The sequence below is a fragment of the Capsicum annuum genome, chromosome 2 (assembly GCF_002878395.1).
Source record: "Capsicum annuum cultivar UCD-10X-F1 chromosome 2, UCD10Xv1.1, whole genome shotgun sequence".
In the NCBI taxonomy this organism is placed as follows: domain Eukaryota; kingdom Viridiplantae; phylum Streptophyta; class Magnoliopsida; order Solanales; family Solanaceae; genus Capsicum; species Capsicum annuum.
Genome location: NC_061112.1, coordinates 53495917 through 53523012, shown reverse-complemented (window position 1 = coordinate 53523012; position 27096 = coordinate 53495917). Strand labels below are relative to the sequence as shown.

Genomic DNA, 27096 nt, shown 5'->3' with positions numbered 1-27096 from the left:
ATAACATCCCAATATACAAATGAAAATCTCTCCAAAGGTCAACAACATTAAAAGCCAAATTAATAGATACATTTCTATCCACAAAAGATTCATATAGCCTAGTGGATATATATTGCGTATATAAATATGAATGTGAGAAATTCATAAATATGTTATGCACAATCCACTTCTAATCAATGTATTTATAACACCCTTCCTTGGATATTCATAGAATGTGCCTGTTAAAGTCTTACTAGGAAAAATCCAGTGAAAAAAATCTAGTGAGTAAAAGAAAGTACACACAACTTGCAGTACGCCTTTAGTGTTGTCTCACTAAATACCTTTTCATAAAAATCTAATTAGGACAAAATTTTGATTAAGAAAAAATAACGCAACGTTTATTTTACTTCCCCTAATAAAAACTTTACTTGATATCTTAGAGACTGAATATTCCATCTAATATTTCAGCTTCTCAAATATTGATAATTTGAAATGTCTTAGTGTACAAATCCATCAAATTATCAGCCGATTGAATTTGTTGAATATCTATTTTGTCTTTCCTCTCAAGACCATGGTGAAAAAAACTTTAATGAAATATGATTTGTTTTCTCTCATTTAATGTATCCTTTCTTCAACTGAGCTAGACATGTAATATTGTCTCCATACATTATAGTTGGAATATCCCTTTGTGAAGAAAAACAACTCATTTTCTGAACTGTTGATTTATAGATCTCAACCAAACACACTCTCGATTTGTTTTATAGATGATTATAATTTTGCAAGATTTGAAGTGACAACTATTTTTTGCTTCATTGGATGTTATCACAAAGATGTATCTTCATATATAAATAAATAATAACTTTAGATCATGCTTCATATGGATAGGATAATACCTTGCTTAAGAAGCTTTTCGTTCTTTTCTTGATGTCAAAATAATTTTTTATTCATGTTAAGCAATCTCATAACTGTCAGGGTACTCCATGAATGTTATTTTTACATTTAATCACCTCAAATATTTTTAATGTATGTTGATTACTGGACAAATATTTTATTTATCAAATGTTTTGAGTATATACTCGTACCAGAAAAATCTTATTAAAAATCTTACCAGAAAAATTCAGTGGGACAAAATTTTGTCCAAGAAAAAAAGAGTACAATGCATATTATACTCGTACAAATTAAAACATCACTTTATTCTTATAGATGATATTCCCTAATACATAAGTGTGCCAACTATACTAAAATATGGTACTAACTAATTATTTTCATAAACAAAAGCTAACATTTCTTTATGTTAAGCAATCTTATAACCATTGGGGTATTCCATAGAATCGCTTTATAACCTTTTATATTCTTTAACAATTTTGATATAACCTTGTCACCTAGCTAGACATGACAATAATTCATTATAAATATTCAAGTTTTTCAATGTTGCCAGACTGAAACAAACCTCATTTCATCCACCACATGAGAACACTTCTCCCTACAATATCCAGGAACTTTGTGAAAAATCTTTGTGCACTAAGACACAAGCCATATTATATATCTTACGAGTTTAGTTTTGCATAATAACTCATTTTTACCCCCCCTCCCCAGGACTATAGCTAGGTCTTTGGATTATAAGTCTAAATATTTACTTTTCAAGTAAAAGAAATATTAGAATTATGTATTATTTGCTCAATTATTTATTTCTAGTCCATGTTTTTGATAGATTTGTATTCAATATCCTTGCTATATTTATAATACGAGTGCTGCATTATATCAAAGATATCATTGGTGGTAATTTGATAGTCGTTCCAATACAGTATAACTTATTAAGATCTCTTCATATTCATCATTCTTCAAGTAAATGAACCTTTGTCAAGGTTTTATAAAGTGTTATGTCACGATACTCTTTTAAAGCACTTGCCCGACTATCATGACCATCTTTTGTTAAGTTAAAATTGAGAATTGGACCATTTAATACAAATAAAGATAATCTTTGTACAACCAATACCAAAAATGTCCTAGCCCATTAACAAATAATTCGACCTATACAAAGAAATAAAAGCAAAATAAATTAGCTACTCAAATTAGAAAAGTTCAAAAGACACTCTCCATCTCAAATCCCATGGACCTATTTTTTTCATCCTCTTGATTGTAACTTCATGGGTGAATCTTGAAGCTTGATTCCAGCTAAAATCATGGAGCTCTATTTCATTTCAATACACTCTAAGATAAGTTGACTTTGTTACTGTGCATCATCTAATTCCTTTTCTCAAATCAATGGGATGAACTTCTAATTAAGTTGATACCACCATCAGATCTATGAAATTGGAATTCAATAATACTCATTTCGTAGCTCATTTACTTTTTTTGTGCAGGTGTTTGGATTTACTAAGAGGAAGTGAAAACCGCAGTTCATGTTACCCTTGTTCGGATATTTGCATCAAATGCCACCCCAAGCTCTCACCAGTGTAGATTTCATATCCAATGAAAATATTTCACAAAAAGGTAAGTTCCTTAGGATTTTTTTTCCTCACATATATTTCATCACCTGTTTAGATTAGATTTTTATCAGTGTATATGCTCTTTATTTAGTTGAACGTTTCTCCTAATGTATGATGTTTCATTCTTTTTCTATTTGATTATGCTTCTTCCTCTTCCTGGTACCTTTTCTAGATTATTAAATTGATAGCCACCCACAAAATTAAAAGCAAGATTAGTGAAAAAATTAGCAAGAGTGTTACCTTTTCAAAGAAAATGTACCACTCTTACTGAAGTGAGTGTTAACAAATCCTTGATGAACTGAACTTCCATGGAAATACTCTACGGAGTCTACCAAAAGCCCTATATTATCTGAACCATACTCCAAGAGTCAGTTTCAATCACTATCTGTTGCATTCTGTTGATGTTACAATAGATCCGACATTCCTTAATAACATTAGCCTCTACCACCAACACTGTATTATTTGGAATCCTCATATCTTTAGCCACTAAAATATTTCCACCAGCATCTCTTTTACAAAAATCACTTAAGCTGGGACCAGGGTTACCCCTTGAGGTCCCATCAGTATTTGCTTTTAACTAATTCTCAGGAGGTGAACTCCATCTCACCAACCTAGTCACACATGTCACTCTATATCCATTTAGAGCATCTAGAATATTAGGCCAGTTTCCTGTAACCTCTATGTTAAACCTTAGTTTATCAAATTTTGCAATGTTATCATTTGCTTTCCACAAGATTTGCTGTAGTGATATGAGCCTCCATGTACTGTCTTGTTTCTTCTCTTTCATATAAACCATCAAATTAATTAGGAATGGCTTCGTAAACAACTTTGACCCTTGGATTGTCATATTTCTCAACCCACACTATCATAACTTGCTTTAAATTCAACCTCTTCTCAATGATACCAGCTGATGTACAATAGTGTTGCCAAACCTTCTCTATAATTTCTCTTTTAAAGAATAAATGACCAATAATTTTACTCTGTGGAACATTATAACACACACAATTTGGAGATATGTTATGATCTCGCTGATTCATAACAATTGAAAAAGGACCTTTCTAAACCAGGCCCTCCATGTAAAAAATGATATCTTGAAAGGATTTTTTTACACCAGATAACCTTGCTATTTTATATTTCATTAGTTCTTTGTCTTAGCATTTCCCAAGCACTCTTGATAGTGAATTTTCCACTGCTTGTTATTCTCCACCATGTTTTATCATCCTTGTTCTCAAACTGTACACAATTCATATTTATTTTCACATGATCAATAATATTTTAAGGAAATAGTTTCCTCCATTTTGTCAAAATCCCATCCCTCCTCATTGAAAAAGTACCCTATATTCCATAAAGGGGGCAGGTCTGAATAAATGACTGTTGCAAGTGCAAAGGTTCTATATTTGACCAGTTGTCTTACCAAATTGTTAAGGTGCTACTCTTAGGTTCCCAACATATGAATTTTTCTAATTTTTTCCTATTTTCCAACATTGTTTTCCACACTTGAGACCCTCTCTTCCATTCAACCAATATTAGAATTTGCTTCTCAGAATATTTATTCAAAAGAAATTAGTCAATAATTTTTATGTCCTAATCTCCATCATAACCTTGCATACACTTCCTGGAAAGCATCATAGAGGGATCTAACTGGAAAGCATCATAAATGGATCTAAAGCCTAGACCTCTTTCTTTTTTGTGTACACTTACTTTCAACCATATAGACCAATGTTTACTTCTCCCATCTTTTTTGTTGCTCTAAAAGAACTTCGCAAATATCCTATGTATTTCCTTAATACATATTTTGGAGGCACAATTGTAGATATAACATATAAAAGAACATTGTAAAACACTTGTCAACAATACCATTTTTCCTCCATATGGTAACATTTTTCCTTTCTATGTTTTTAGTTTACCCCAAACTTTCTCAAGAAAATCTTCATAGTCCTCTTTGCTTTTATTGGGATGAGAAATGGTACATCCAACATATTTCAAAGAAAAAAAACCTTCGAAAATCCTTGTGTTCTATTCCACCTGGTGAGCCACTCTATTTCTAGAGTTTTGATGCATGTAAAAAATAAAAAAGCTTTTATTTTTATTCACCTTTTGCCCTGATTGTTTCCCATAAACTTGCAATACCTATATTATCTTCTCAAGGGAGTAATCATTAGAGGAAGCAAATATGATATTGTCATCTGCATATGATAAGTGATTGTGATTAGAATTCTATTTTGGCATCCCATAACTAATGTAAGAAGGATCATCAAACAAATGGTTGAGGGCCCTAGTCAAAACCTTAACAGGCAAGATAAACAAAGTTGGGGATAATAGATCCCTTTATTACACCACTTTAGTTGAATGAAATAAACCAACAACCTGGCCATTGAATAGAATTTAGTAATAGTCATCTGAGATTAATCTCCAAATCACATCTACCATTTTGTTAGAGAATTCTATTTTCCTCAGAACTTTCAGCAAAAAGTATCAAGAAACTCTGTCATAAGCTTTAGCCCTGTCTAATTTATAAACTATATTATTAGGATTTTCTCTCTTACTAATATCAATAACCAATTCCTGTGTTGGAAACACCTTCTCAATGATTCTTCTTCCTTTTATAAATCCTGACTGGTTATGAGAGATTAATTTGGTCAAAATTTTATCCAATCTATCATGTACAATTCTTGACAAACTCTTATTTACAAAGTTACTTACACTAATAAGTCTCAAGTCTGAGAAAGATTGCACATTATCATTCTTAGGATTAAGTACCAGGTTTGTTTAAATAATTAACTTTGGAAGAATGCTACCTATAAAAAAATTGAACACCATTCTGTAAATGTTAGGTTCTACAATTTCCCAATATGTCTGATAGTGAAAGTCCATCTGGACCGCGACACTATCCTCATTAGGCTGAAAACAACCTTCTTCACCTCTGCAGCTTTTGCATGGCCTCCAAATCTATATTTTAAGCATCTGATATAAATTCAGGGATATATCTTAATAGGGATAAATCATCATCTTCCCTCTCTTGAGTAAATTGCCTTTGGTAGAAACTAACAGCTTCATCGGCATTCCATTTATCATTTTCAATCCAACTGCCTTGGTTATTTAAAATTCTACTAATCTTTATCTTGTTTCTCCTTTCCTTAACCAACTTAAAACAATCATATCCAACCTTTTGTTTCCAATAAATCTCTTCCAAATGGAGATGTTTGATGTACTCTACTTTAGCCTTTTGCATCACTGCCCCATTTTGCTGAATAAAATTCTCTAAATATTTTTTTTTCATCTTCGTAATTTACTTTATTATCACCAATTGTTGAAAAAATTCTCTAAATGTAGCCCTGATCCACATACAAAAGAGCCTTTTTCACCAGCTTATCTTTCTTTTGAAGTCCAAAAAGGGTTTGCAGAAACCTTTAAGTCCCAATTCATTCAAAAACCCCTTTAAAGCTCTTATGTTTAGTCCAAAACTTATGAATTTAAAAGGTTTTTTAACATTATTGACACGGTAACCACAACTCAAAAGTAATGAAGCATGGTCTGAATCATCCCTTGGTATGTATTCCACTTCACATTGGGCATAAAGCTCCATAAATTCACCATCAATTAAGACTTTATCTAACCTTTTAGAAATTCAACCATCAGTTGCTCTTTTATTCCACCAAGTAAATGGGATACCCTTGTGCTGAGTTTATAATAAATTATAAGATTCTATACAAGTATGGAAATCTTCTACCTCTACTGCAGTTACAGGGAGTACACCAATCTTTTCTAAAGTATTAAGAACAATATTGAAATCTCCACCAATCACCTATGGACCTGAGACACTACTTGCAGTAGTATATATCTCATCTCACAAATTTAGTCTCTGACTTTCATCACATTTAGCATAAACTGTTGTAACTAGAAAAGTGTAATCAAGAATCTAATTTTTTAAGAAAATAGTCAACTGCTTCTTAGTTTTGCTGATGATAGTTGAATCAAAACCTTGGTTAGTGAAAAAAAATCTTCCACTTAGATTATGAGACACTATGGGCATTTTCAGCCTCCTCTTATCTCTCTTTATAGTTCACACATGTTAAAAAGACTCTAACAGAGCTATAAAAGTGAACTTATGAAAATTGTTCAATATCTCCACTCTCTAAAAAGACTTTTGAGACTTAACAGGTCTATTAAAGCCTTTATTATCATATGGACTAATTATTAACTATATTTTTCTTTGGCTATTTTCTTATAGGTTGAGAAGCCTAACCAAGAACCCACTTCTTTTCTTTTCTAGCAGATTTTGCTGTATTTAGAATTTTGGGAGATACATCTGTTGCACACTATATATCTATGTAATGACCTTCTAGTTTTTTTTCCTTGATTTATATGAATTTTTGATGTTTTGAGTCTTCCCACAGATGCTACAGGTTATTTTTGACTTGATAGAACTGTTGATTTGGTTATTGGACAGTTCATTTGGGTTTTAGGCTCATTTTTCTATTTTAGAGCTTTTGCTATTTAGGATTTAGTCTCATATTACAACTCCTCGTAGATGACCTCAAATGAGAATTTTGACGTTGCTATCAGCTCTAGAACATTGATCTTAGGTTAGAGGGATCCTTGGTTTGGGTCCCGAGGCTTCCAAACTCATTTTGGAACATTGGGCAAATTATATGAAAAATGGAACTATAAGTGTGGCCAATATATTTAGTCAATATGACCTCAGATGAAAGTTTCTATAGTTCTATTAAGATCAAAATACCAAATTTGGTATGGCAGCATAGTTTGTTTACATTCACGGGGCTTTGAACGAATCCTGAACATATGGTTGGAGTCCATTTGCCCTTAGTAAAATCTGGTGCCTGGTACCTGATATGACCATTTTAGTGCTCATGGTTCCAATTTAGCAGCTAATGCTTTAGCACCCATGAGAATGCTTAAGCAACCTTAGCTAATTGGCTGAGGTCCGTTTAAGCGAACCCCGCTTTAATGTATGGTGGCCACTTTAGAGGTACCACTATCAGAAATTGGGCCTATGGCAACAATTTTGTAGCGATGGTTCAGAAACTGTTGCTATAGACAGTCTATAGCAACGATTACAACCTTTGCCAAAAAGTTTGACTCTAATGTCATGGTTTAGTGACACAACCGTTGTCACTTATGTATAACCGTTGACATAGGTATACATATAACAACAGTTTAAAAACCATTGCCATAAAAAAAATTTATTGCAACACCTACTTATTAATTATACAACGCTTATAAATCCCTTCAATTTCCCCTCTTATTTTTTTCATACATAACCCGCCAAAATAAAAAATTTAGGGCCCAAAGTTTTCATAACCCGCGAAAATAATAGTTTAGAACCCTTCATTTCTCTCACTAAACAAAACATCACGACATCCAAATCTCACTCAAGAACCTACCATTTCTCACTAGAACCATCCAAATCTCACTAGTCGCACAAATCTCATGCCCAAATCTATGATATTTATGTAAAATTAGAGCATGGATGAAGCATACTGTAATACCCCGTACATTTCTAAGCCAGAACACGAACCATTGTTCCTTCATGTGAAACTTCTATCCTATAATTTGTATTTGAGCATATGTCTTACCATGAGTATCCTAGTGAGAAGAAGATTATGATGTGTTAAATGTATTCATATGAGTCACTTAGGGTAATGCAAGCTAAGAGCTTTTGAATCCATCAAGTTTTAGTGTTTGATTTCCCAAGGTCTATCTTTAAGTGAGTATAATATGATGAATATGTGGTATTCTTTTATATTTCAACCCACCAAATTTTAGAGAATCGGATTAGCTTTCCAACTATACCAATTTTACCAAAATCCGACACTCGAGCAAGAAGTTATGGCCTTGCAAAGTGGAGTGCATCGCCTAACCAATTACACATGGCTATTGGATTGGGTGTGTGATAGATTGTGCGACGCACACCCTCAAGTATGCGATAAGGTGTGAGACGCATACCTTAGCTTGTGCTATAAGGTATGCGGCGCAGATCCTAGCATCTGCGATAAGGTGTGCGACGCACACTTAGGGTTCTAGCAGCAAAAACGCTCCATTTTTGAGTAATCTCGAGGATAACTAAGCCTTTTAACATTCCTTACACGTCCCTAAACATAACCTTATAAATTTAACTGTTCCTAATCACATCATAACCCTATTATCAGTTTAAGCACATCATCCAAGAGCACAATAAGAGCAAACCAACTAGGGTTGCACAATCAAGGTTGAAGGTCCAATCTTTCAACAAATTCATTACTATAATGGTATATGGGGCTTTTCAACAAGAACATCCTTTCGTTCTTGTGCCCAAAGTTGGTTTTCTTTTACAAAGGTACATGGTTTTATACGTTTTCCTATGAATTTGAAGTCTGAATTGATGCCCTATATTGCTTTCATGAGAATGTTGACATGGTTATACATAAAGTTGAATTTTTCTGAGTTAAAGTGATTTATACATATGTCTACGAAGTAAAGCATGAATCTTGATGGTTTTGTTGTGATATTATTATATGGGTCTTTGAACCCTATTTGAAATTGATATTTTAAGAAATTATGTGTCATAAGTATCTTGAGAATTGAATAATTTGACATGATGTAGAAAGAGTTTTGACCTTTTTGGTCGTGAAAGAGTTGATTTTGAACCTAAGCGAGAAAAGAAATCCACACTTTTGATTAATTTATGATAATAGGGGTAGCATATTAGCTCCCGATGAAAATTGTTGAATTGTTTATTATGGATTTTGTTTAAAGTTGTGAGCCTGAGGCTGATTAAAATTTCTGAGCAAAGTTCGGGAGTAGTATTTAGCACCGAGCGAGAAGTGTGGTACTTCCCTAGAATTACGTGCCCCCATAGGATGTAAGCCTAACGCTGATATAGTGATCACTAGTGAATTAAATGACTACGGTCCTACTCCGATGGAAAGGATAGGACAACTCTCCCCAACGTGGGTTAGACGTTGGACTCCATGTAGCTCACATGATTTATGTCGATTATGAGAAACTCCCATAGTGTATCGCTACTCTATCTAAGAAAAGTGTGTAAGGTTTGAAACTATGATTTTGAAAAAGTTTCTTGTTCCCGAAAGATTGAAATGTTATGTTCTAAAGAGAGTTGTTTTGAGGCTTGATTACTTTAAAAGTTTGAAACCGAGAAGAAGGTGAATTGAGAACTTATTGTAACGACTCACTTGTTTTACCTTACATGTATTATTCATCCATGATTATGATGGTTTAATTCAAGCTACTTGAGTCATTTATATCAGCACACATGTTTTTTTTTATATAAAACTTGTGATATTTAGTTATTGAAATTTCATACACCTCCATATACTCTGTACATTTTCCATGGTACTGACTCACATATTTGTATATGGGCTACATTTTCTCGTTATGTAGGTTCAGGTGCTCAGTCCCAGGCTCGATAGTGATTCCCGAGCACATTGATCTACATTTTCTGCAGTGGTGAGTCCTCATGATTTGAGGACGTGTTATTCAGATTTTCAGTTTCATTATGAGTTATTTACTTTTGATACTTTGAGTTCGAGTCAATTGTGGCCTGTCCCAATGGCTCAGTAGTACATTGAGTAGTAGAGGCTTGTCAGAATTGTTAGAGGTTTCGTATTTTGTTACTTTTATAGTACTTATCCGTATTTCTGTTAGACTGGGTATGATGGGTTATCATGATATTGCTACCAACATCCTTATTTAAGTGTTTAGATATGTTGGTAGGCTCAAAGGCTTAGCTTGGGGCTACTTGTAGCCTTAAGCACCGTGTGACATCTCGGGACTCGTTTTTGGGGCATTACAAACTTGGTATCAGAGCCTAAGGTTTAAGGAGTCCTAGGGAGTCTAACAAGCCACGTTAAGTAGAGTCTTGATCATCGGTGTGTAGCGCGTCATATCTATGAGCAAGAGGCTACGAGACATTTTAGGAAAAAGTTATTTCTTTCTTTCAAGTCCATCATGCTTAAATTTGTCTCTATTAGCTATTGATTCGTGCTCTCTTATTTTAGAAAATGCCTCTCCGTCGAGCTCATAGAAACAACAATGATCAGTAACCTCAGCTCGCTGACCCCCTTAATGCAAATGTATCCTACGCTTGAGTTCCAGGCAACCTTTCAGGTGCTGGCCCAAGCTGTCACCGCCAATGCCCAGGCAAATCAGGCCTAGTTTCACTTCAGCAAGGATGTGACTCAGTTGCTGCTAGAATTCATGATTTCATGCGGATGAGTCCGCCGGAGTTTTACGAGTCTAAGGCAGGTGAAGACCCATAGTTATTTCTTGAAGAGGTAAGGAAGATTACGCAGGTAATGTATGTATCTGACGAAGAAAGTGTTTAGAAGGCATCCTACAGGTTGAAAGACATTGCTCATGACTGGGTTGTTGCATGGAAGAAGGAGAGAGGGGAGGGTACTGCCCCTTTGACTTGGCAGGTATTCCAGGATGTGTTCTTGGATAAGTTCTTTCCATTGGAGATGAGAGAGGCGAGAGTTGAGGAGTTCATGAATTTGAGGCAGGGCTCCATGACTGTTAAGGAGTACTTCTTAAAGTTTAACAAATTGGCAAAATATGCTTCTAACTTGATTGCTGATTCCCATTCTAGCATGAGCAAGTTCGTGACAGGTGTTTCGGGTTTGGTGTTGGAGGAGTGCAAGACAGCTATGTTAAATAGGGATATGTATCTGGCTAGGTTGATGCTTTATGCCCAACAAATTGAGGTAGACAAGCTCAAGGAGAGAGAAAGAGTGAAGGGGAATAAGAGGGCTAGATCCGAGCAACACAATTATGGTCAGACCAGGTCTCAGAGAGAGAATCACCCCTCAGTTTCAAAGCCGTTCATCTATGCCAGCACCGTCATCAGCTAGCACTCCCACGCCTGGAGGCGGGCAGGAGCAAGGAAATAAGCCATCTATGTCTAAGTCTCATCACAGTATTGGTAGCAGGCCTAATTATCCTCCATGTGCTAAGTGTGGTTGGAACCGTCCAGGTGAGTGTTGGGGTGAGAAGAGAGGCTGCTTTGGGTGTGGTGACCTGGGTCACAGACTTAAAGAGTGCCGCATGCTAGGCAGGGGAAACATGATGTTCGCACTCATACTCAAACTACTAATACTCCAACTCCGGTAACTCATCCAGCCCCTACTCAGGGTGCTTCTTCTAGCGCTGCTGGCGGTTAGCGCCAGATCAGGTTCTATGCTCTACCATCCCGCCAAGAGCAGGAGGACTCTCTCAACGTCGTTACTGGTATACTCCGTGTATTTCAGTTTGATGTTTATGCATTGTTGGACCCTGGGTCAAGTTTTTCGTATGTGACACCTCTAGTTGCTGTGAACTTTGAATTGAGTCCTGAAAATATTCCTGAGCCTATCCTAGTTTCTACCCCAGTGGGTGAGTCTATTTTTGCCCAGAAAGTGTATAAAAAGTGTCCTGTTACGATCCTTCGTAGAGTCATGTTTGCTGATCTGATAGAGTTAGACATGGCGGATTTTGATGTTATCCTGGGTATGGATTGGCTTCACTCTTGCTATGCATCTATAGACTGTCATACTCATGTGGTCAAATTTCAGCTTTCAGGTGAGCCAGTTTTAGAATGGTCTAGAAATTTCGTACCCCCTAAGAGTCATTTTATCTCATATCTCAAAGAAAAACTTATTTCCAAATGATGCATATATCATTTGGTTAGAGTTAAAGACATTAAGTCTGAGACTCCAACTCTTCAAACAGTCAACATTGTTAATGTATTTCCTGACGTGTTTTCGAAAGATCTTTTAGGGATACCTCCCGATAGAGAGATAAATTTTAGGATTGATCTTCTTCTCAACACCCAACCCATTTCTATTTCTCCCTACCATATGGAACCCGCAGAACTTAAGGAGTTGAAAGAGCAACTCAAAAGATCTATTAGACAAAGGTTTCATAAGGCCCAGTGTTTCTCCTTGGGGTGCACCTGTGCTATTCGTGCGAAAGAAAGATGGTTCTTTGCGTATGTACATTGACTATCATCAACTTAACAAAGTCACTGTAAAAAATAAGTATCCCCTTTCGAGAATAGATGATTTGTTTGATCAGATGAAAGGTGCGAGTTTTTTTTCCAAGATAGACCATATATCTGGCTATCACCAACTTAAAGTAAGAGAGTGTGACGTCCTGAAAATAGCTTTCCAAACCCGCTATGGTCATTTTGAGTTTCTTGTCATGTCTTTTGGGCTAACCAATGTCCCCACAGCTTTTATGGACCTCATGAATCGATTGTTCGAGCCATATCTTGATATGTTCATTATTATGTTTATTGACGATATTCTTGTATATTCCCGTAATGAGGATGATCATACAGACCATCTCCGAATCCTCTTGCAAACTCTTAGAAATCATCAATTGTTCACCAAGTTCAATAAGTGTGAATTTTGGCTAAGGTCAGTTGCGTTTCTGGGTCATATTATTTCTTCTGAAGGTATTAGAGTTGATCCCTAAAAGACAGAAGCTGTAAGAAATTGTCCTAGGCCTATCTCTCCATCCGATATTAGGAGTTTCTTAGGTTTATCTGGATATTGCCGCCGTTTCATTAAAGGGTTCTCTACGTGAAGAAGAGGGGCATGGATGCCCCGGTCCGTAGGTGTGAGAGGCTAGCATTGGATGGTTTTAGGCGGGGTAGGGGTAGGCCGAAGAAGTACTGGGGTGAGGTGGTTAGGCGGGACATGGAACAGTTACAGCTCACCAAGGACATGACCCTAGATAGGAAGGTCTGGAGGACGCGAATTACGGCAGAGGATTAGGGCCAGTTCGGGTCGCTAGTGTAGGGAATTATTTGGTGGGGGTTTTATTCTTGTCATGATTCCGTGTTCCGTGTTCCATGTTGTATTACGAATCTGTGTGCTTTCCCCTGCTTTCCTCTGCTTTATATTACTTATGGGTGCCGTATTTATGTTATGTAATCTGCTTCTGTGCTGCACTATGTGTTTGTGTGGTATCTCGTGCCTTGAGCCGGGGGTCTATTGGAAACAGCCTTTCTACTTCATCAGAGGTAGAGGTATGGACTGCGTACATCTTACCCCCCCAGACCCTACTAGGTGGGAATGCACTGGGTTTGTTGTTGTTGTTCTTCTATTGCGTCCCTCATGACTCGGTTGACCTAAAAGAAGGTAAAGTTTCTCTGGTCTGATTTCTGCGAGAAGAGTTTTCAGGAGTTAAAGACTAGACTCACTTTTGCTCCTGTGTTGATCTTGCCTGATGGTGTAGATGGTTTTATGGTATATTGTGATGCTTTGAGAGTGGGTTTGGGTTGTGTGTTGATGTAAAAGGGGAAAGTTATAGCCTACGCTTCTAGGCAGTTGAAATCTTATGAGAAGAACTACCCGACCTATGACTTAGAGTTGGCTGCTGTAGTGTTTACTTTAAAAATCTGGAGACATTATTTGTATGGTGTGCATGTAGATATTTTTAATGATCATAAAATCTTACAGTATGTGTTTACCCAAAAGAGTTGAACCTTAGGTAGATGAGGTAGTTAGAATTGCTAAAAGACTATAATATGAGCATGTTGTATCATTCGGGCAAGGCCAATATAGTGGCAGATGCCCTTAGCAGGGTGTCCATGGGTAGCGTTTCGCATGTTTAGGAAGGTAAGTAAGAGTTGGCTCGTGATGTGCACCGTTTAGTTAGGATGGGTGTCAGGCTGCTTGATTCTGCTGAGGGGAGTATGTTGGTTCAGAGTAGTTCAGAATCATCCTTAGTTTTGGAAGTAAAGGAGAAACAGGACTTAGATGCTAGCTTGGTCAGATTGAAAGAGTTAGTCAAGGACCAAAGAGTAGAGGTTTTGTCCCAAGGAAGAGATGGTGTGTTAAGGCTGCAGGGTAGGTTGTGTGTTCCGAATGTTAATGATCTAAGGTAGAGAATCATGGCTGAAGAGCATGGTGCGCGGTATTCTATTCATCCCAGTGCTACCAAGATGTACCATGACTTACGGGAAATCTATTGGTGGAGTGGTATGAAGAAAGATATAGCTAAGTTTGTGGCGAAGTGTGCAACATGTCAGCAGGTTAACGTTGAGCACCAAAAACTTGGTGATGTGATGCAAGAGTTTGGTATTCCTACTTAGAAGTGGGAAGAGATTAATATAGATTTCGTGACTGGTCTACCTCTTTCCCGATGCCATCACAATTCTATTTGGGTTGTTGTTGATAGGCTGACTAAGTCAGCACATTTCTTGCCCGTGCACATATCCTATTCGGATGAGGACTATGCAAGACTGTATATTTGGGAGTTAGTCAGGATGCATGGAGTTCCCTTGTCTATCATTTTGGATAGGGGTACTCAGTTCACTTCTCAGTTTTGGAGGGCATTTCAGAAGGGTCTGGGTACCCAGGTTCATTTAAGTTCCGCGTTCCACCCGCATACGGATGGTCAGGACGAGAGGACCATCCAGACTTTGGAGGATATGTTGAGAGCGTGTGCTCTCAACTTTAGAAGTAGTTGGAATGAGAATTTGCCACTAATTGAGTTCACGTATAACAACAGTTATCATTCTAGCATCCAGATGGCACCATTTGAGGCTTTGTATGGTAGAGGGTATAGATCACCCATAGGTTATTTCGAGGTTGGTGAGGCTACTATAACTGGACCTGATACAGTATTTGAGGTAATAGAGAAAGTAAAGTTGATTAGAGAGAGGTTGAAGATAGCTTAGAGTCGCCAAAAGTCATATGCAGATGTGAGGCGTAGAGACTTGGAGTTTGAAGTGGATGATCTGGTGTACCTAAAAATTTCACCCATGAAGGGGGTGAAGAGTTTTGGGAAGAAAGGAAAGCTTAGTCCCTGCTACGTCGGTCCTTATAGGATCCTGAATCGTGTAAGAAGAGTGGCTTATGAGATTGAGTTACCTGCAGAGTTGTGAGCTGTTCACCCTGTCTTTCATGTTTCCATGCTTAGGAAACACGTTGGTGATTGTGTTGTTGTAAATCCTTCGGAAAGCCCTAATGTTCATGACAGTCTTTCGTTTGATGAGGTTCCTATTGAGATTCTAGATCACCAAGTCCGGAGGCTAAGGAACAAAGAAGTTTCCTTGGTCAAAGTGTTGTGGCGGAACCAATCTGTTGAGGGCGCTACTTGGGAAGCTGAGGCTGATATGCGAACCAAGTACCCGCACCTCTTCTCCGCAAATCCCGATTAAGCCAAAGGTATCATTCTCTCTTAATTCAGCTCCTTTTTAGTCATGTTACAACTGTATAGTCATTCCTACTATGCGTTTATTCATTCTATGAAGTATTCAAAAGTTAGAAAGAAGTGGAATCCGTTTAGCAAGATGTTTCAGCTGTGTACCCTTAGTTTTTCTCCGTATTCACAACCTATTGAGCATCATTCGAGGACGAATGTCCCCAAGGGGGAGATATTGTAATACCCCGTACATTTCTAAGCTAGAACACGAACCGTTGTTCCTGCATGTGAAACCTTCTATCCTGTAATTTGTATTTGAGCACATGACTTACCATGAGTATCCTAGTGATAAGAAGCTTATGATGTGTTAAATGTATTCATATGAGTCACTTAGGGTAATGCAAGCTAAGAGTTTTTGAATCCATCAAGTTTTAGTGTTTGATTTTCCGAGGGCCATCTTTGAGCGAGCATAACGTGATAAATATATGGTATTCTTGTATATTTCGACCCACTAAATTTTAGAGAATTAGATTAACTTTCCAACGATACCAATTTTATCAAAATTCGACACACGAACAAGAAGTTATGGCCTTGCAAAGTGGAGTGCATCGCCTAACCAATTGTACATGGCTATTGGATTGGGTGTGCGATAGATTGTGCAACGCACACCCTCAAGTGTGCAATAAGCTGTGCGACGCATACCTTAGCTTGTGCGATAAGGTGTGCGACACACATCTAGCATCTACGATGAGGTGTACGACACACACTTAGGGTTCCAGTAGCGAAAACACTCCGTTTTTGAGTAATTTCGAGGATAACTAAGCCTTTTAACATTCCTTACACATCTCTAAACATAACCTTACAAATTTAACTATTCCTAATCACATCATAACCCTATTATCAGTTTAAGCACATCATCCAATAGCACAATAAAAGCAAAACAACTAGGGTTGCACAATCAAGGTTGAAGGTCCAATCTTTCAACAATTTCATTACTATAAAGGTATGTGGGGCTTTTCAACAAGAACATCCTTTCGTTCTTGTGCCCAAAATTGGTTTTCTTTTACAAAGGTACATGGTTTTATACGTTTTCCTATGAATTTGAAGTATGAATTGATACCTTATATTGCTTTCATGAGAATGTTGACATGGTTATACATAAAGTTGAATTTTTTCGAGTTAAAGTGATTTATACATATGTCTACGAAGTAAAACATGAATCTTGATGGTTTTATTGTGATATTATTATATGGGTCTTTGAACCCTAGTTGAAATTGATATTTTGAGAAATTATGTGTCATAAGTATCTTGAGAATTGAATAATTTGACATGATGTAGAAAGAATTTTGACCTTTTTGGTCGTGAAAGAGTTGATTTTGAACCCAAGCGAGAAAAGAAATCCACACTTTTGATTAATTTATGATAATAGGGGTAGCATATTGGCTCCCGATGCAAATTGTTGAATTGTTTATTATGGATTTTGTTTAAAATTATGAGCCTGAGGCTAATTAAAATTTCTGAGCAAAGTCCGAGAGTAGTATTTAGCACCGAGCGGAAAGTGTGGTACTTCCCTAGAACTACGTGCCCCCATAGGATATAAGCCTGAGGCTGATATAGTGATCACTAGTGAATCAAATGACTAAGGTCCTACTCCTATGGCAAGGATAGGACAGCCCTCCCCAACGTGGGTTAGACGTTGGACTCCATGTAACTCACATGGTTTATGTCGGTTATGAGAAACTCCCATAGTGTGTTGCTACTCTATCTAAGAAAAGTGTGTAAGGTTTTAAACTATCATTTTGAGAAAGTTTCTTGTTCCCGAAAGATTGAAATGTTATGTTCTAAAAAGAGTTGTTTTGAGGTTTGATTGCTTTAAAAGTTTGAAACCGAGAAGAATGTTAATTGAGAACTTATTGTAATGACTCACTTGTTTTACCTTACATGTATTATTCATCCATGATAATGATGGTTTAATTTAAGCTACTTGAGTCATTTATATCAGCACACATGTTTTTTTTTATAAAACTTGTGATATTTAGTTATTGAAATTGCATACACCCCATATACTCGGTACATTTTCCATGGTACTGACCCACATATTCGTATGTGGGCTATATTTTCTCGTTATGTAGGTTTAGGTGCTCAGTCCCAGGCTCGATAGTGATTCCCGAGCACATTGATCTACATCTTCTGCAGTGGTGAGTCCTCATGTTTCAAGGATGTGTTATTCAGATTTTTAGTTTCGTTATGAGTTATTTACTTTTAATCCTTTGAGTTCGGTCAGTTGGGGCCTGTCCCAATGGCTCAGTAGTACATTGAGTAGTAGAGGCTTGTCAGGATGGATTTGTCAGAATTGTCAGAGGTTCTATATTTTGTTACTTTTATAGTACTTATCCGCATTTCAGTTAGACTGGGTATGATGGGTTATCATGATATTGCTACCAACATCCTTATTTTAGTGTTTTGATATGTTAGTAGGCTCAAAAGGTTAGCTTGGGGCTACTTGTAGCCTTAAGCACCGTGTGACGTCCCGGGACCCATTTTCGAGGCCTTACACATACTTTTCAATTTTTCTCATATACTTGGAGTTTCTCTGATCTGTGAAGTCAAAAAATTCTAGGGTTTTCTTCAATCTGTGAAATTTTAGCTGAAGAAATAATTTTAAGGCTAGTCTATTTTATTTTTCTAAAAATTAATGTTGAATTTCTGTTGTATGAGTGTTTTTGTGTGTGTTGCATGAGAAAAGTAATAAGAGATTCGGGTCTTCATTATGAAAAAATACATGCTTGCCCTAATAATTGCATGTTGTTTTGGAAGGAAAATGAGAACATAGATAATTGCTCTATTTGTGGGTCTTCTAGATGGAAAAGTGTTAGTCATTCTTCAAGTAATGCAATGTCAAAAATTTCTGCAAAGGCTTTAAGGTACTTTTCTTTAAAGCCTAGGCTTCAAAGAATGTTCATGTCTCCTGAAACAGTTGCAGCAATGAGATGGAATGCTAATGAATGGCCCAAAGATGGGAATATAAGGCATCCTGCCGATGGAGAAGCATGGAAAAATTTTGATAGTTTATACCAAGACTTCTCAAGAGATCCTCGTAATGTTAGGCTTGGTCTTGCAAGTGATGGTTTCAACCCATTTTGAACCATGAGTATTTCTCATAGCACGTGGCCAGTTATATTGATGAACTATAATCTGTCACCATAGATTTGCATGAAGTCAGAGTATCTTATCTTGTCAATGATAATTCCAGGTCCATCATCTCCTGGAAATGATATTGATGGGTACCTTCAACTATTAATAAAAGAATTGAATAAATTATGGGAACATGGAATAGAAACATATGATGCTGAAACCAACTAAATATTCTAAATGCATGCAACCTTATTATGGACAGTTAGTGATTTTCTAGCATTAGCAATACTTTCAGGATGGAGAACCAAGGAAAAATTTGCATGCCCTACTTGTAATTATGGCACATGCTCTCAGTATCTCAAACATAGTCGTAAGATGTGTTACTTGGGTCATCAAAGATTTTTGCCTCCTGATCATCCTTTTCAAAAAGATAAGAGGTCATTTGATGGTAAAGAGGAGCATAGATCTGCCCCTACACCTTTGTCAGGTATACAAGTACTTGAAGAGTTACAAGATTTCAACCATACTTTTGTTAAGGGAAAAAAGAAGAGGTCTCGGGATAATTAGGGCCCATGGAAGAAAAGATCCATCTTTTTTGAATTGTTATATTGGCCACACAACAAATTAAGGAACAATCTTGATCCTATGCACATAGAAAAGAATATAAGTGATAGTTTGCTTGGGACATTATTAGTGATAGATGGGAAGTCAAAAGATCATGTAAATTCTCGCTGACTTACAAGAGATGGGGATACGAAAGGAGCTACAACCAAAAGAAGATGATGCTGGAAGTGTAAGTGTAGCTAAATCTAGTTTTTTTATGAAGATAGAACAAAAAAAATTGTTTTGCAGTATCATTAAAAATGCCAAGTTACCAAAAGAGTGTGCTTCAAATATACCAGACTGTGTGCATGTAAATGAGATAAAAATATCAGGATACAAGAGTCATGATGCTCATATTATATTGCATTATTTTTTTCAGATTGTCGTTAGAAAAGTGCTGCCCAAGAATATTTCATTATCCTTGATTAGGTTGGAAAATTTCTTTCGAGCGATCTGTAGTAAGGTTATAAGGAGGAGTTATCTTGAAAAATTGGAGTCTAAAATTATTGAAATAAATTGTGATCTTGAATTTTTTTTTCATCCAACATATTTTGATATAATGACACATTTGCCTATTTATTTAGTGAATGAAATTAAGCTTGGGGGTCCAACTCATTGTCGTTCGATGTATCCTATTAAGAGAAAATTATGTAAGTTGAAGGCATTTGTTCGTAATCGATCTTGTGCAGAAGCATTAATAGCAGATGGTTTTTTTGCAGAAGAATGTTTTGACTTTTTTGTTCAAGATACCTACATGATGGTGTGAAGACATAATTTAGTAGGTATGAAATGAAGGAACAAGCTGAGGATGGTGAATGCATTCAAAATATGTCGCCTATATTCCCTAAGATAGGTCATCCGATTGGACGTGAGAAGAAAAAAGATTCCACTTTTTTGATGGATTCACAATTACGTTATGAAGCACATCAGTATGCCCTATTCAACACCGGAGATGAGCAAGTGAAAAAGTTTATTGAGTAAGATAAATTATAGAACAATTATTTATATTTTAAACATCATTTAATTTGTTCTAACAATTAAGGTACATTTAGCTTGATTTATAAAGGCCATATGATTAAATTGAAAATATCATGATTGTAGGGAACATAAGAATTTAATGAGTAATGCTACTAGATCAAATGCTTTGTCAAGAGCAAGGAATCATAGTCAGGAATTCAGCAATTGGTTTGAAGAGAAAGTTAAAAATGTTGAAATGCCCGATTATTTATTAAGGTTGGCTAAAGGGCCTAATTGGGTGGCCAAGAGATATACTGCATATTGGGTTAATGGATACCGATTTCATACTAAAGCTCAAGATACTCCATGCAAGACTCAAAATAGTGGAGTGACTTTATCAGCAACAACTGATAGTTTTGCTAGTGCTAGGGACCAAAATCCCATTAATGGAGAAGTTATCTATTATGGAGTTATTCATGATGTCATTGAGATTGATTATTATGGTTGTTTTAGTGTTGTTTTGTTTGGATGTGATTGGTTTTATAACGAAGTAGATGAATACGGGTTAACTCATATATACCTCAACAGATTATGTAGTACAGATGACCCTTTTGTATTGGCATCGCAAGTTCATCAAGTTTTTTATGTGGAGGATCCAATTGAAAAAGGGGTTTACTATTTAAGGAATAAAGTTCCTATTGATGTGTATGATTTAGTGGAAAAGAATTCTCCAAATATTGGAGAAACATTTTGGAGGGAGCCTAATGATGAAATTGGTTCCTTAAGTAGATTGAATAATGCTGACATAAGGTGGTCAAGAGACGATGTACCCATTAATATTGTTCATATGTCTTCTAATGCACAAGATTTAAAAGATACAACTAAAGAAATATTGGATGAGGAGGATGAGATTGATGATACTGATTGGGATTGGATGGAGGCAGATGATTAAAGGAGTAATTTTGAATTTTCTTACTTTTGTAATATTTTTTGTCAAGTGAGTGATCAGTATCCTTTAAAAATCAATTTATGGTTCTCTTTATTTATATTCAATTATTTTTTATTTTTACTTAGAATCTTATTTTAAGTTGCTTCAAATTTACAGGTTTTTATTATTTTGATTTGATCAAAGCTAGTGGATTAGAGTGTAGAAACTTCACTATTGATAGATTTGCGGACCACACAAGGTATGTATTGAAAGATTAGAGGCGATTGTGTATATATCACATTATTGGTATCCTTCAAAAACTGATACCACCTAGTGCACATTTGTTAAAAGGTTTCGTTAGTAATTCTTGCATATACCCAATTTTTGTCGTCTTAATCTGCTTTTTTGTACTTGTACTTTAAATTCTTGTACCAAGTTCTTATGGGATTAGTCTCTAGTGTTGGCTTAAGCTTGATGCTTAGCATATGACTTAGGTTTCTGTTCAGATGATCAAAAGTTGAAATGATATTTATTTTTGCCGCACCATAAAATAAAGTCGATTGTATAAGAAAAGTTAACCATTTTGGCTGCTTGTTGCAGAGAAATATTTTGCTTTTGGATTGTTTCAGTCTCCAATGTGATTTTTAAGCTTTCCATTCTTCATTTTGTTTTACTGCGCTTCCATATATTAATATAGAAACCAATGTTCACCTTGACCAATTATATGCTCTTAAACTGCTTGATCTGTGCTGGTAGGTTGGTTTGGTACGCCTCTTGTATCTCCTGACTATTTGTTAATTACAATGGTAAATCGATCAGAAGTCAGTTAGTACGGGTCAGAGTTGGTTATAACTAACTTAATGAGCTTATACCAAACTTTGTGAAACATTTGTTAAATAACTAACTGATTTCCATAACTAGTCAAAGCTGATTAACTAACTGATTTCCATAACTAGTCAAAGCTGATTATCTTCTACATCTTTAGTCTCAACACTCCCCAACAAACTTGATGTTGTAAAGATGTTGATCCCACCATGTTTGAATACGAGATACTCATGTTGTACCCTGCTCAGTCTCTTAGTTAGTACATCTGTAGTATGATCAATTGTAGGAACATAGAGTCTTAATCAGGCCCTATTGAATTTTTTTCCTTATAAAGTGTCAGTCTTTCTAAATGTGTTTTTTCCTCTCATGATATAAAGGATTATCTATCATTTGTAGTGCAACTTTACAATCACTGTATATGTTTACTTGTAGTTGAAGATGAATGTCCAGGTATTTATTCAAATTAGTTAACCCGATTAATTGTGAAACTATAGTAGCTAAACTTTAGTAGAGATACAGTTTCATAATCTGTATAATTAGGTGTTGCGATATTTACTTACCCGACCACTAGAATATTGAGCATGACTGTAGCTCCAACTGCTGCTTTTTTGATTGGTTTACTTGAACCAGTTACAGAACTCCTTCCCCTAAGAAGAGTATCCTGAAATTATCGCAGAACAACTTCATTAATTTCTATAAGAGATATATGAGCTGTAGGCTTAAACTGGTTAAGTCAAAGGAACAAAATTTTTCCCATGTGCGATAGTGAGGTTCAACAACAACAACATACCCAGTGAGGTTAATTGGTTAAATTTAAGAGTATGAGATGAAAATACCATCAGCATTATACATGACAAATATGATGATTTCATAAGTGTATGAACTTATATGTATTGATAGAGGTCTTCCTCTTCCTGAACCATATCTATAACCAAAGAAATTTGAGTGCTAAACCAATCCAAGACAACTAATGTTCTTATTCATTATGTTGCTATACCAGTTTCTCAGTTGTGGTTGTTCTCTTCTATTTATAAGATATTACAGATACATCATTCTTTCTAGCTACTCTTCATGTCCTATGAGGAAATAAATGTTACATTAATCTTTTGGTTCATCATATAGTTGAAGTCAATTTCTAATATTTAGCAGGCTGGCTTTACTTGAATTGAGAATGTAGAATGAATGTGAGTTAGGAGGTTGCATGAATATCACTTTGCTGCTACACCTTTTCCAGAAAAGCATTCTTTGTTGAAAGCTTTGTCAGTGAGAAGAGATGATGTGATCGCTTTTCTTCATAGGTTTTCAAATTATTTTATTTATATCTTAGTATCATTCGATGAGAAGTTACAATTTAATTCAATAGAAGAAAGCTTGTTTATTTTAAGTGCCTTGGTTGTCATCTTTTGCTCACCTAGTGGTTATCCTTTCTTACGAAACCTCTCTAAACTCTCTGGAGATCTCAGCTTCTACAGGACATATGAATTTCTTTTTCCAGTTTGCAGACATGATTGTTGTTATGGTATGTTTTCATTAAGTTAAATCTATAACAGAGGTTTCAATTTATTCATCTCTTAATTAGATTTAGCACACCATGAAAGAAAAGGAATACACAGTGAAAGTGAAGCTTATATATAGACGATATTAACTAGATGAGATTAGATAACTTATCCACGCAGGGAAAAGTGGATGAGCATGATACTTAGAAAGTTCCTAATTTTTTTTTGAAAGGTTAAAGATTTAGTAATGGTTATATATCATGCATAGAATTTCTTTGGTTATTCGGTAAGTTGTGTGGATTAGAAAGCTAATTTTAGTAAGACTTCAAGAGTCTTGGTCAAGCTTGAGCTTATTACATGCTTTTATGAAACAGAAACTTCAAGAGTCTTGGTCAAGCTTGAGCTTTCTCCTGAAATTGAGTTTTTTTTACTTCTGAATCATTTAGCTTCTGCCAAATTTGGATTGGTAATCTGCCATAGCAGTCTAGTGAAACTGTAGTGTTACTTTCATTCTATATTCAACATTTTGAGCTTCCAATATCTCAAAAATTTATTTAATAGCTTGGGGGATAACACCTGCATCACTTGGAAATTCCCCAAAAAGATATTTTAAATGAGAAAATGTGTGAATGTGATTTGATATGCCATATGAACCATCATTATTGAATGCATAAGTCAACTTCCATATAAAAAACCAAACATACATTTTCCCTTTAATGTGAACTGCCTGTAACTACTTGCACATCCTATCTCTATAAATTGGAGATTATATCTATTTACTAAGTGCTTTATTATATACAGATTTACGTTATTGACTCTTTGGATTGAGAGAGAATCGCAAAGGCAAAACAAGAGTTTCAGGTTCTGGCCGTTGAACTTTTATCTCTGTCTTAAGTACAATGATCACTTACCTACTGCAATCAGTGGGTATTGGTTATTTGTTATCTATATTTCTCTCTTTATATACTGTTGGAGGATACGCTGCTAATTAAATCCAAGAGAATGGCAGAATGTCTGCTGTATTTTGTGCATCTTTTTGCTCATGCTTATGAGCTTATGATTATTTGGTTCAAGCCAATCTAGTTTTATCTATTTGACAGTTCTTCATTTTAAAAGATCTATGAAGATCACTCAAATTGAGTTGCATAAAACACATCCTTCACACACTCTACAGTTGCTGATCTATTTGGAATTGTTTAAATATAAGACAAAATTGAATTATATTAATTATGAATGCCAGATTCCACTAAGAATGATTATGAATCTATTGGAAGACAATTTTCTGCCAATCTTTCTTGCATCTGAAACTTCAGCCTCCGCTAACTTCTCAATGTTGATCAGATATCCTGAATTTGCAATTTTCTTTTTGGAACTATTTCAACTTGTTAATGACATTAGTATAGAAAGCAATAGCTTCTTGTTGCCAAAATTTGCCTGTTCAGGATCAAGCATTTGTAGTAGTAAACAAACACTCTGAACTCGTTAGGTAAAGTAATTTTGAATGCTGCAGAATCGTGAGGAAGTACTATACCCATTAGAAGTTTTGGATATCACTGCATACATTGCTTATCCCATGCTATAAGTGTTATTTTTTACTCTTAGTTAATTTAATGACTAATATTTATTTTGTTTGGACTAATATCTGTTTTGTTGAATTTGATAGTTTTGAATAGTCATGAATCAAAAAAGGCGTCCAACAAAAACCGAAAAACTTACAAGCGCAAGATATGTTTTAGCTGGATCACTTACAACGTAAAAGAATTCACTACAAGGAACCAAAAAAACTGTTCAAAATACATATTCAAAATACGAAAAGTAACAATGTCCATCAGAAGGATCTCAAGTGCAAGAACAAGTGCAATTGTATTCTACCCCTCTTGTTGTACAGGATCTACTAGAAAAAGTGAAGCAAGTGCCACTAAATTCTTCCTCTTTTGCAGCACAAGAAGTAGAAAAACAAGTGCAGCAATTGCTTCTTGGTTCTACCTCTACTATCGCACAAGAAGCACAAAAACACTTGCAGAAAATGGTGCTATGTTCTAGCTTTTCTACAACACAAGCAAATCCATAAAATGGATAGCAGCAGTCACTACGTTCTGCCTGTTCTGCAAAAGCAACAGTTCTAAAAATTGGGCAGCAAGTGTTATTGCATTCTACCTCTTCAACAACAAAATCAATTTCAAAAGATGGGCAGCAAAAGACATTGCATTCTACCACTAGAAGATAGGCAGGAAGTGCCACTGGATACTACCATTCATGATACAAATGAATCGTCCGCAGTACAAGGCAATAATATATATATTTCATTTAGTCATCGAACTAATATTGATGAATTACTGATTGTCTCTATTTCATTATTATTGTAGGTCCAACTGAAAAGAAAAAAGAGACAGAATACAGATGCAAAGAGTACATGGGAGGAAAGAACTTAGATTGATTGTTTTAAATGAGCACAACCAACCAATTGGTCCTACTGTAGGAGTTGTACAAGAGTTGAATAGTTTTCTTAGCACACTGGCAAGGAATTCGACCTTTTGCCATCTCACTGTTAAGACTTGAAAGAAAGTGAACACAAAAAAGGACATGTGAAAATATATCAAGGTTTAAAGTTTCATACTTAATTCTAGTCGAAGATGTGTTATATTTTTATACTAACCAAATTGAATCAACTTTTAGGAGAAATATGACATTCCTAATGCCGAACAGAAATGGGCCTTAAAAATAATTCAAGATGCTTGGAGAATGTATAAGTATCGGTTAAAGAGACGACATTATAAACACTATCCCAATGATAAAGTTAAAATGCAAAAAGGCCTGATTATATTTCAGAAGTTGAATTTAAGGTTCTCCTTGATTATTAGAACTCTGAAGAAGCTCATGTAAGCTATATCTATCACTACACTTTACTGATTTTTAGAAAATTTATATTTTTTGCCAGATTCAGAAAGTTGTTGTCACACAACATTTTAACATTGAAAAATCATTGTCTTATTGGCTGAATGGATCGCTATTTTTGTAGCTTAACATACTGATATAGTAGCACCAGTGAAAAGTAAACCTTTTCTGTATTCTGGTTACTCCCTAAGAGATACAGTTGAACAACTATCTCCCTTACGATGTTTATCCTATGGGTTTCCTTAAATCTTCATTGTGTACATTCATTCTAGGTAAGATATATTGATACAACAAATATGAATATGAATATCTCAGCTCATGGCTCTTTGTTTTTCACTAGTCTAGCCAACCATATAATTTCCTCATCCCATGTATCTAATTTGCCTTCTTTATCTAGTTCAGTTTAGTAGATTAAAACATATGTTCCTTGAGTATGTGTAATCAAAGAATAAAGCCATACTTTATCAACTTGGATGCCCCATTTTGACAACTTGTTTACTACTGCTAACCTTTCATGAATAGCCAATCATGTAATGAATTGGTGTTGAGGCATCATTTTTTTATCTTGTGGTGATGTTTCCAATATATTTTAGGACATTGCATGGCATTGGAATGCATACTTTCTCGATATTGAACT

At 35.6% G+C, this 27096-nt stretch overlaps 1 protein-coding gene across 12 annotated transcripts; it reads left to right on the top strand.

Moving 5' to 3' along the window:
- Positions 1 to 1887: 1887 nt before the first annotated feature.
- On the top strand, positions 1888 to 26185 carry LOC107858509. Of its 12 annotated transcripts, none has more exons than XM_047406504.1 (10): positions 1888 to 2472; positions 9870 to 9935; positions 17753 to 17818; positions 19039 to 19548; positions 20078 to 20335; positions 20460 to 21312; positions 21421 to 21502; positions 24366 to 24425; positions 25228 to 25850; positions 25931 to 26185. In XM_047406504.1, the coding sequence occupies exons 5-6, from the start codon at positions 20148 to 20150 to the stop codon at positions 21265 to 21267; spliced, it is 996 nt and encodes a 331-aa protein (XP_047262460.1). In that variant the 5' UTR covers positions 1888 to 2472; positions 9870 to 9935; positions 17753 to 17818; positions 19039 to 19548; positions 20078 to 20147; the 3' UTR covers positions 21268 to 21312; positions 21421 to 21502; positions 24366 to 24425; positions 25228 to 25850; positions 25931 to 26185. The 12 variants fall into 12 exon arrangements, 10 of the variants coding, with proteins under 10 accessions (XP_047262460.1, XP_047262457.1, XP_047262461.1 ...); XM_047406501.1 differs by lacking the exon at positions 19039 to 19548 and adding an exon at positions 10487 to 10762; XM_047406505.1 differs by lacking the exon at positions 19039 to 19548 and having other exon boundaries at positions 25505 to 25850.
- The last annotated feature ends 911 nt before the right edge of the window (positions 26186 to 27096 follow it).

What these genes read in the sequence shown, in the direction of transcription:
- LOC107858509 (XM_047406507.1), top strand. Translation starts at nt 20,148, where the DNA reads ATGAAGGAACAAGCTGAGGATGGTGAATGCATTCAAAATATGTCGCCT. An exon ending in CAAGTGAAAAAGTTTATTGA is followed by an intron (nt 20,336 to 20,459) that starts GTAAGATAAATT and finishes TCATGATTGTAG; the next exon opens with GGAACATAAGAATTTAATGA.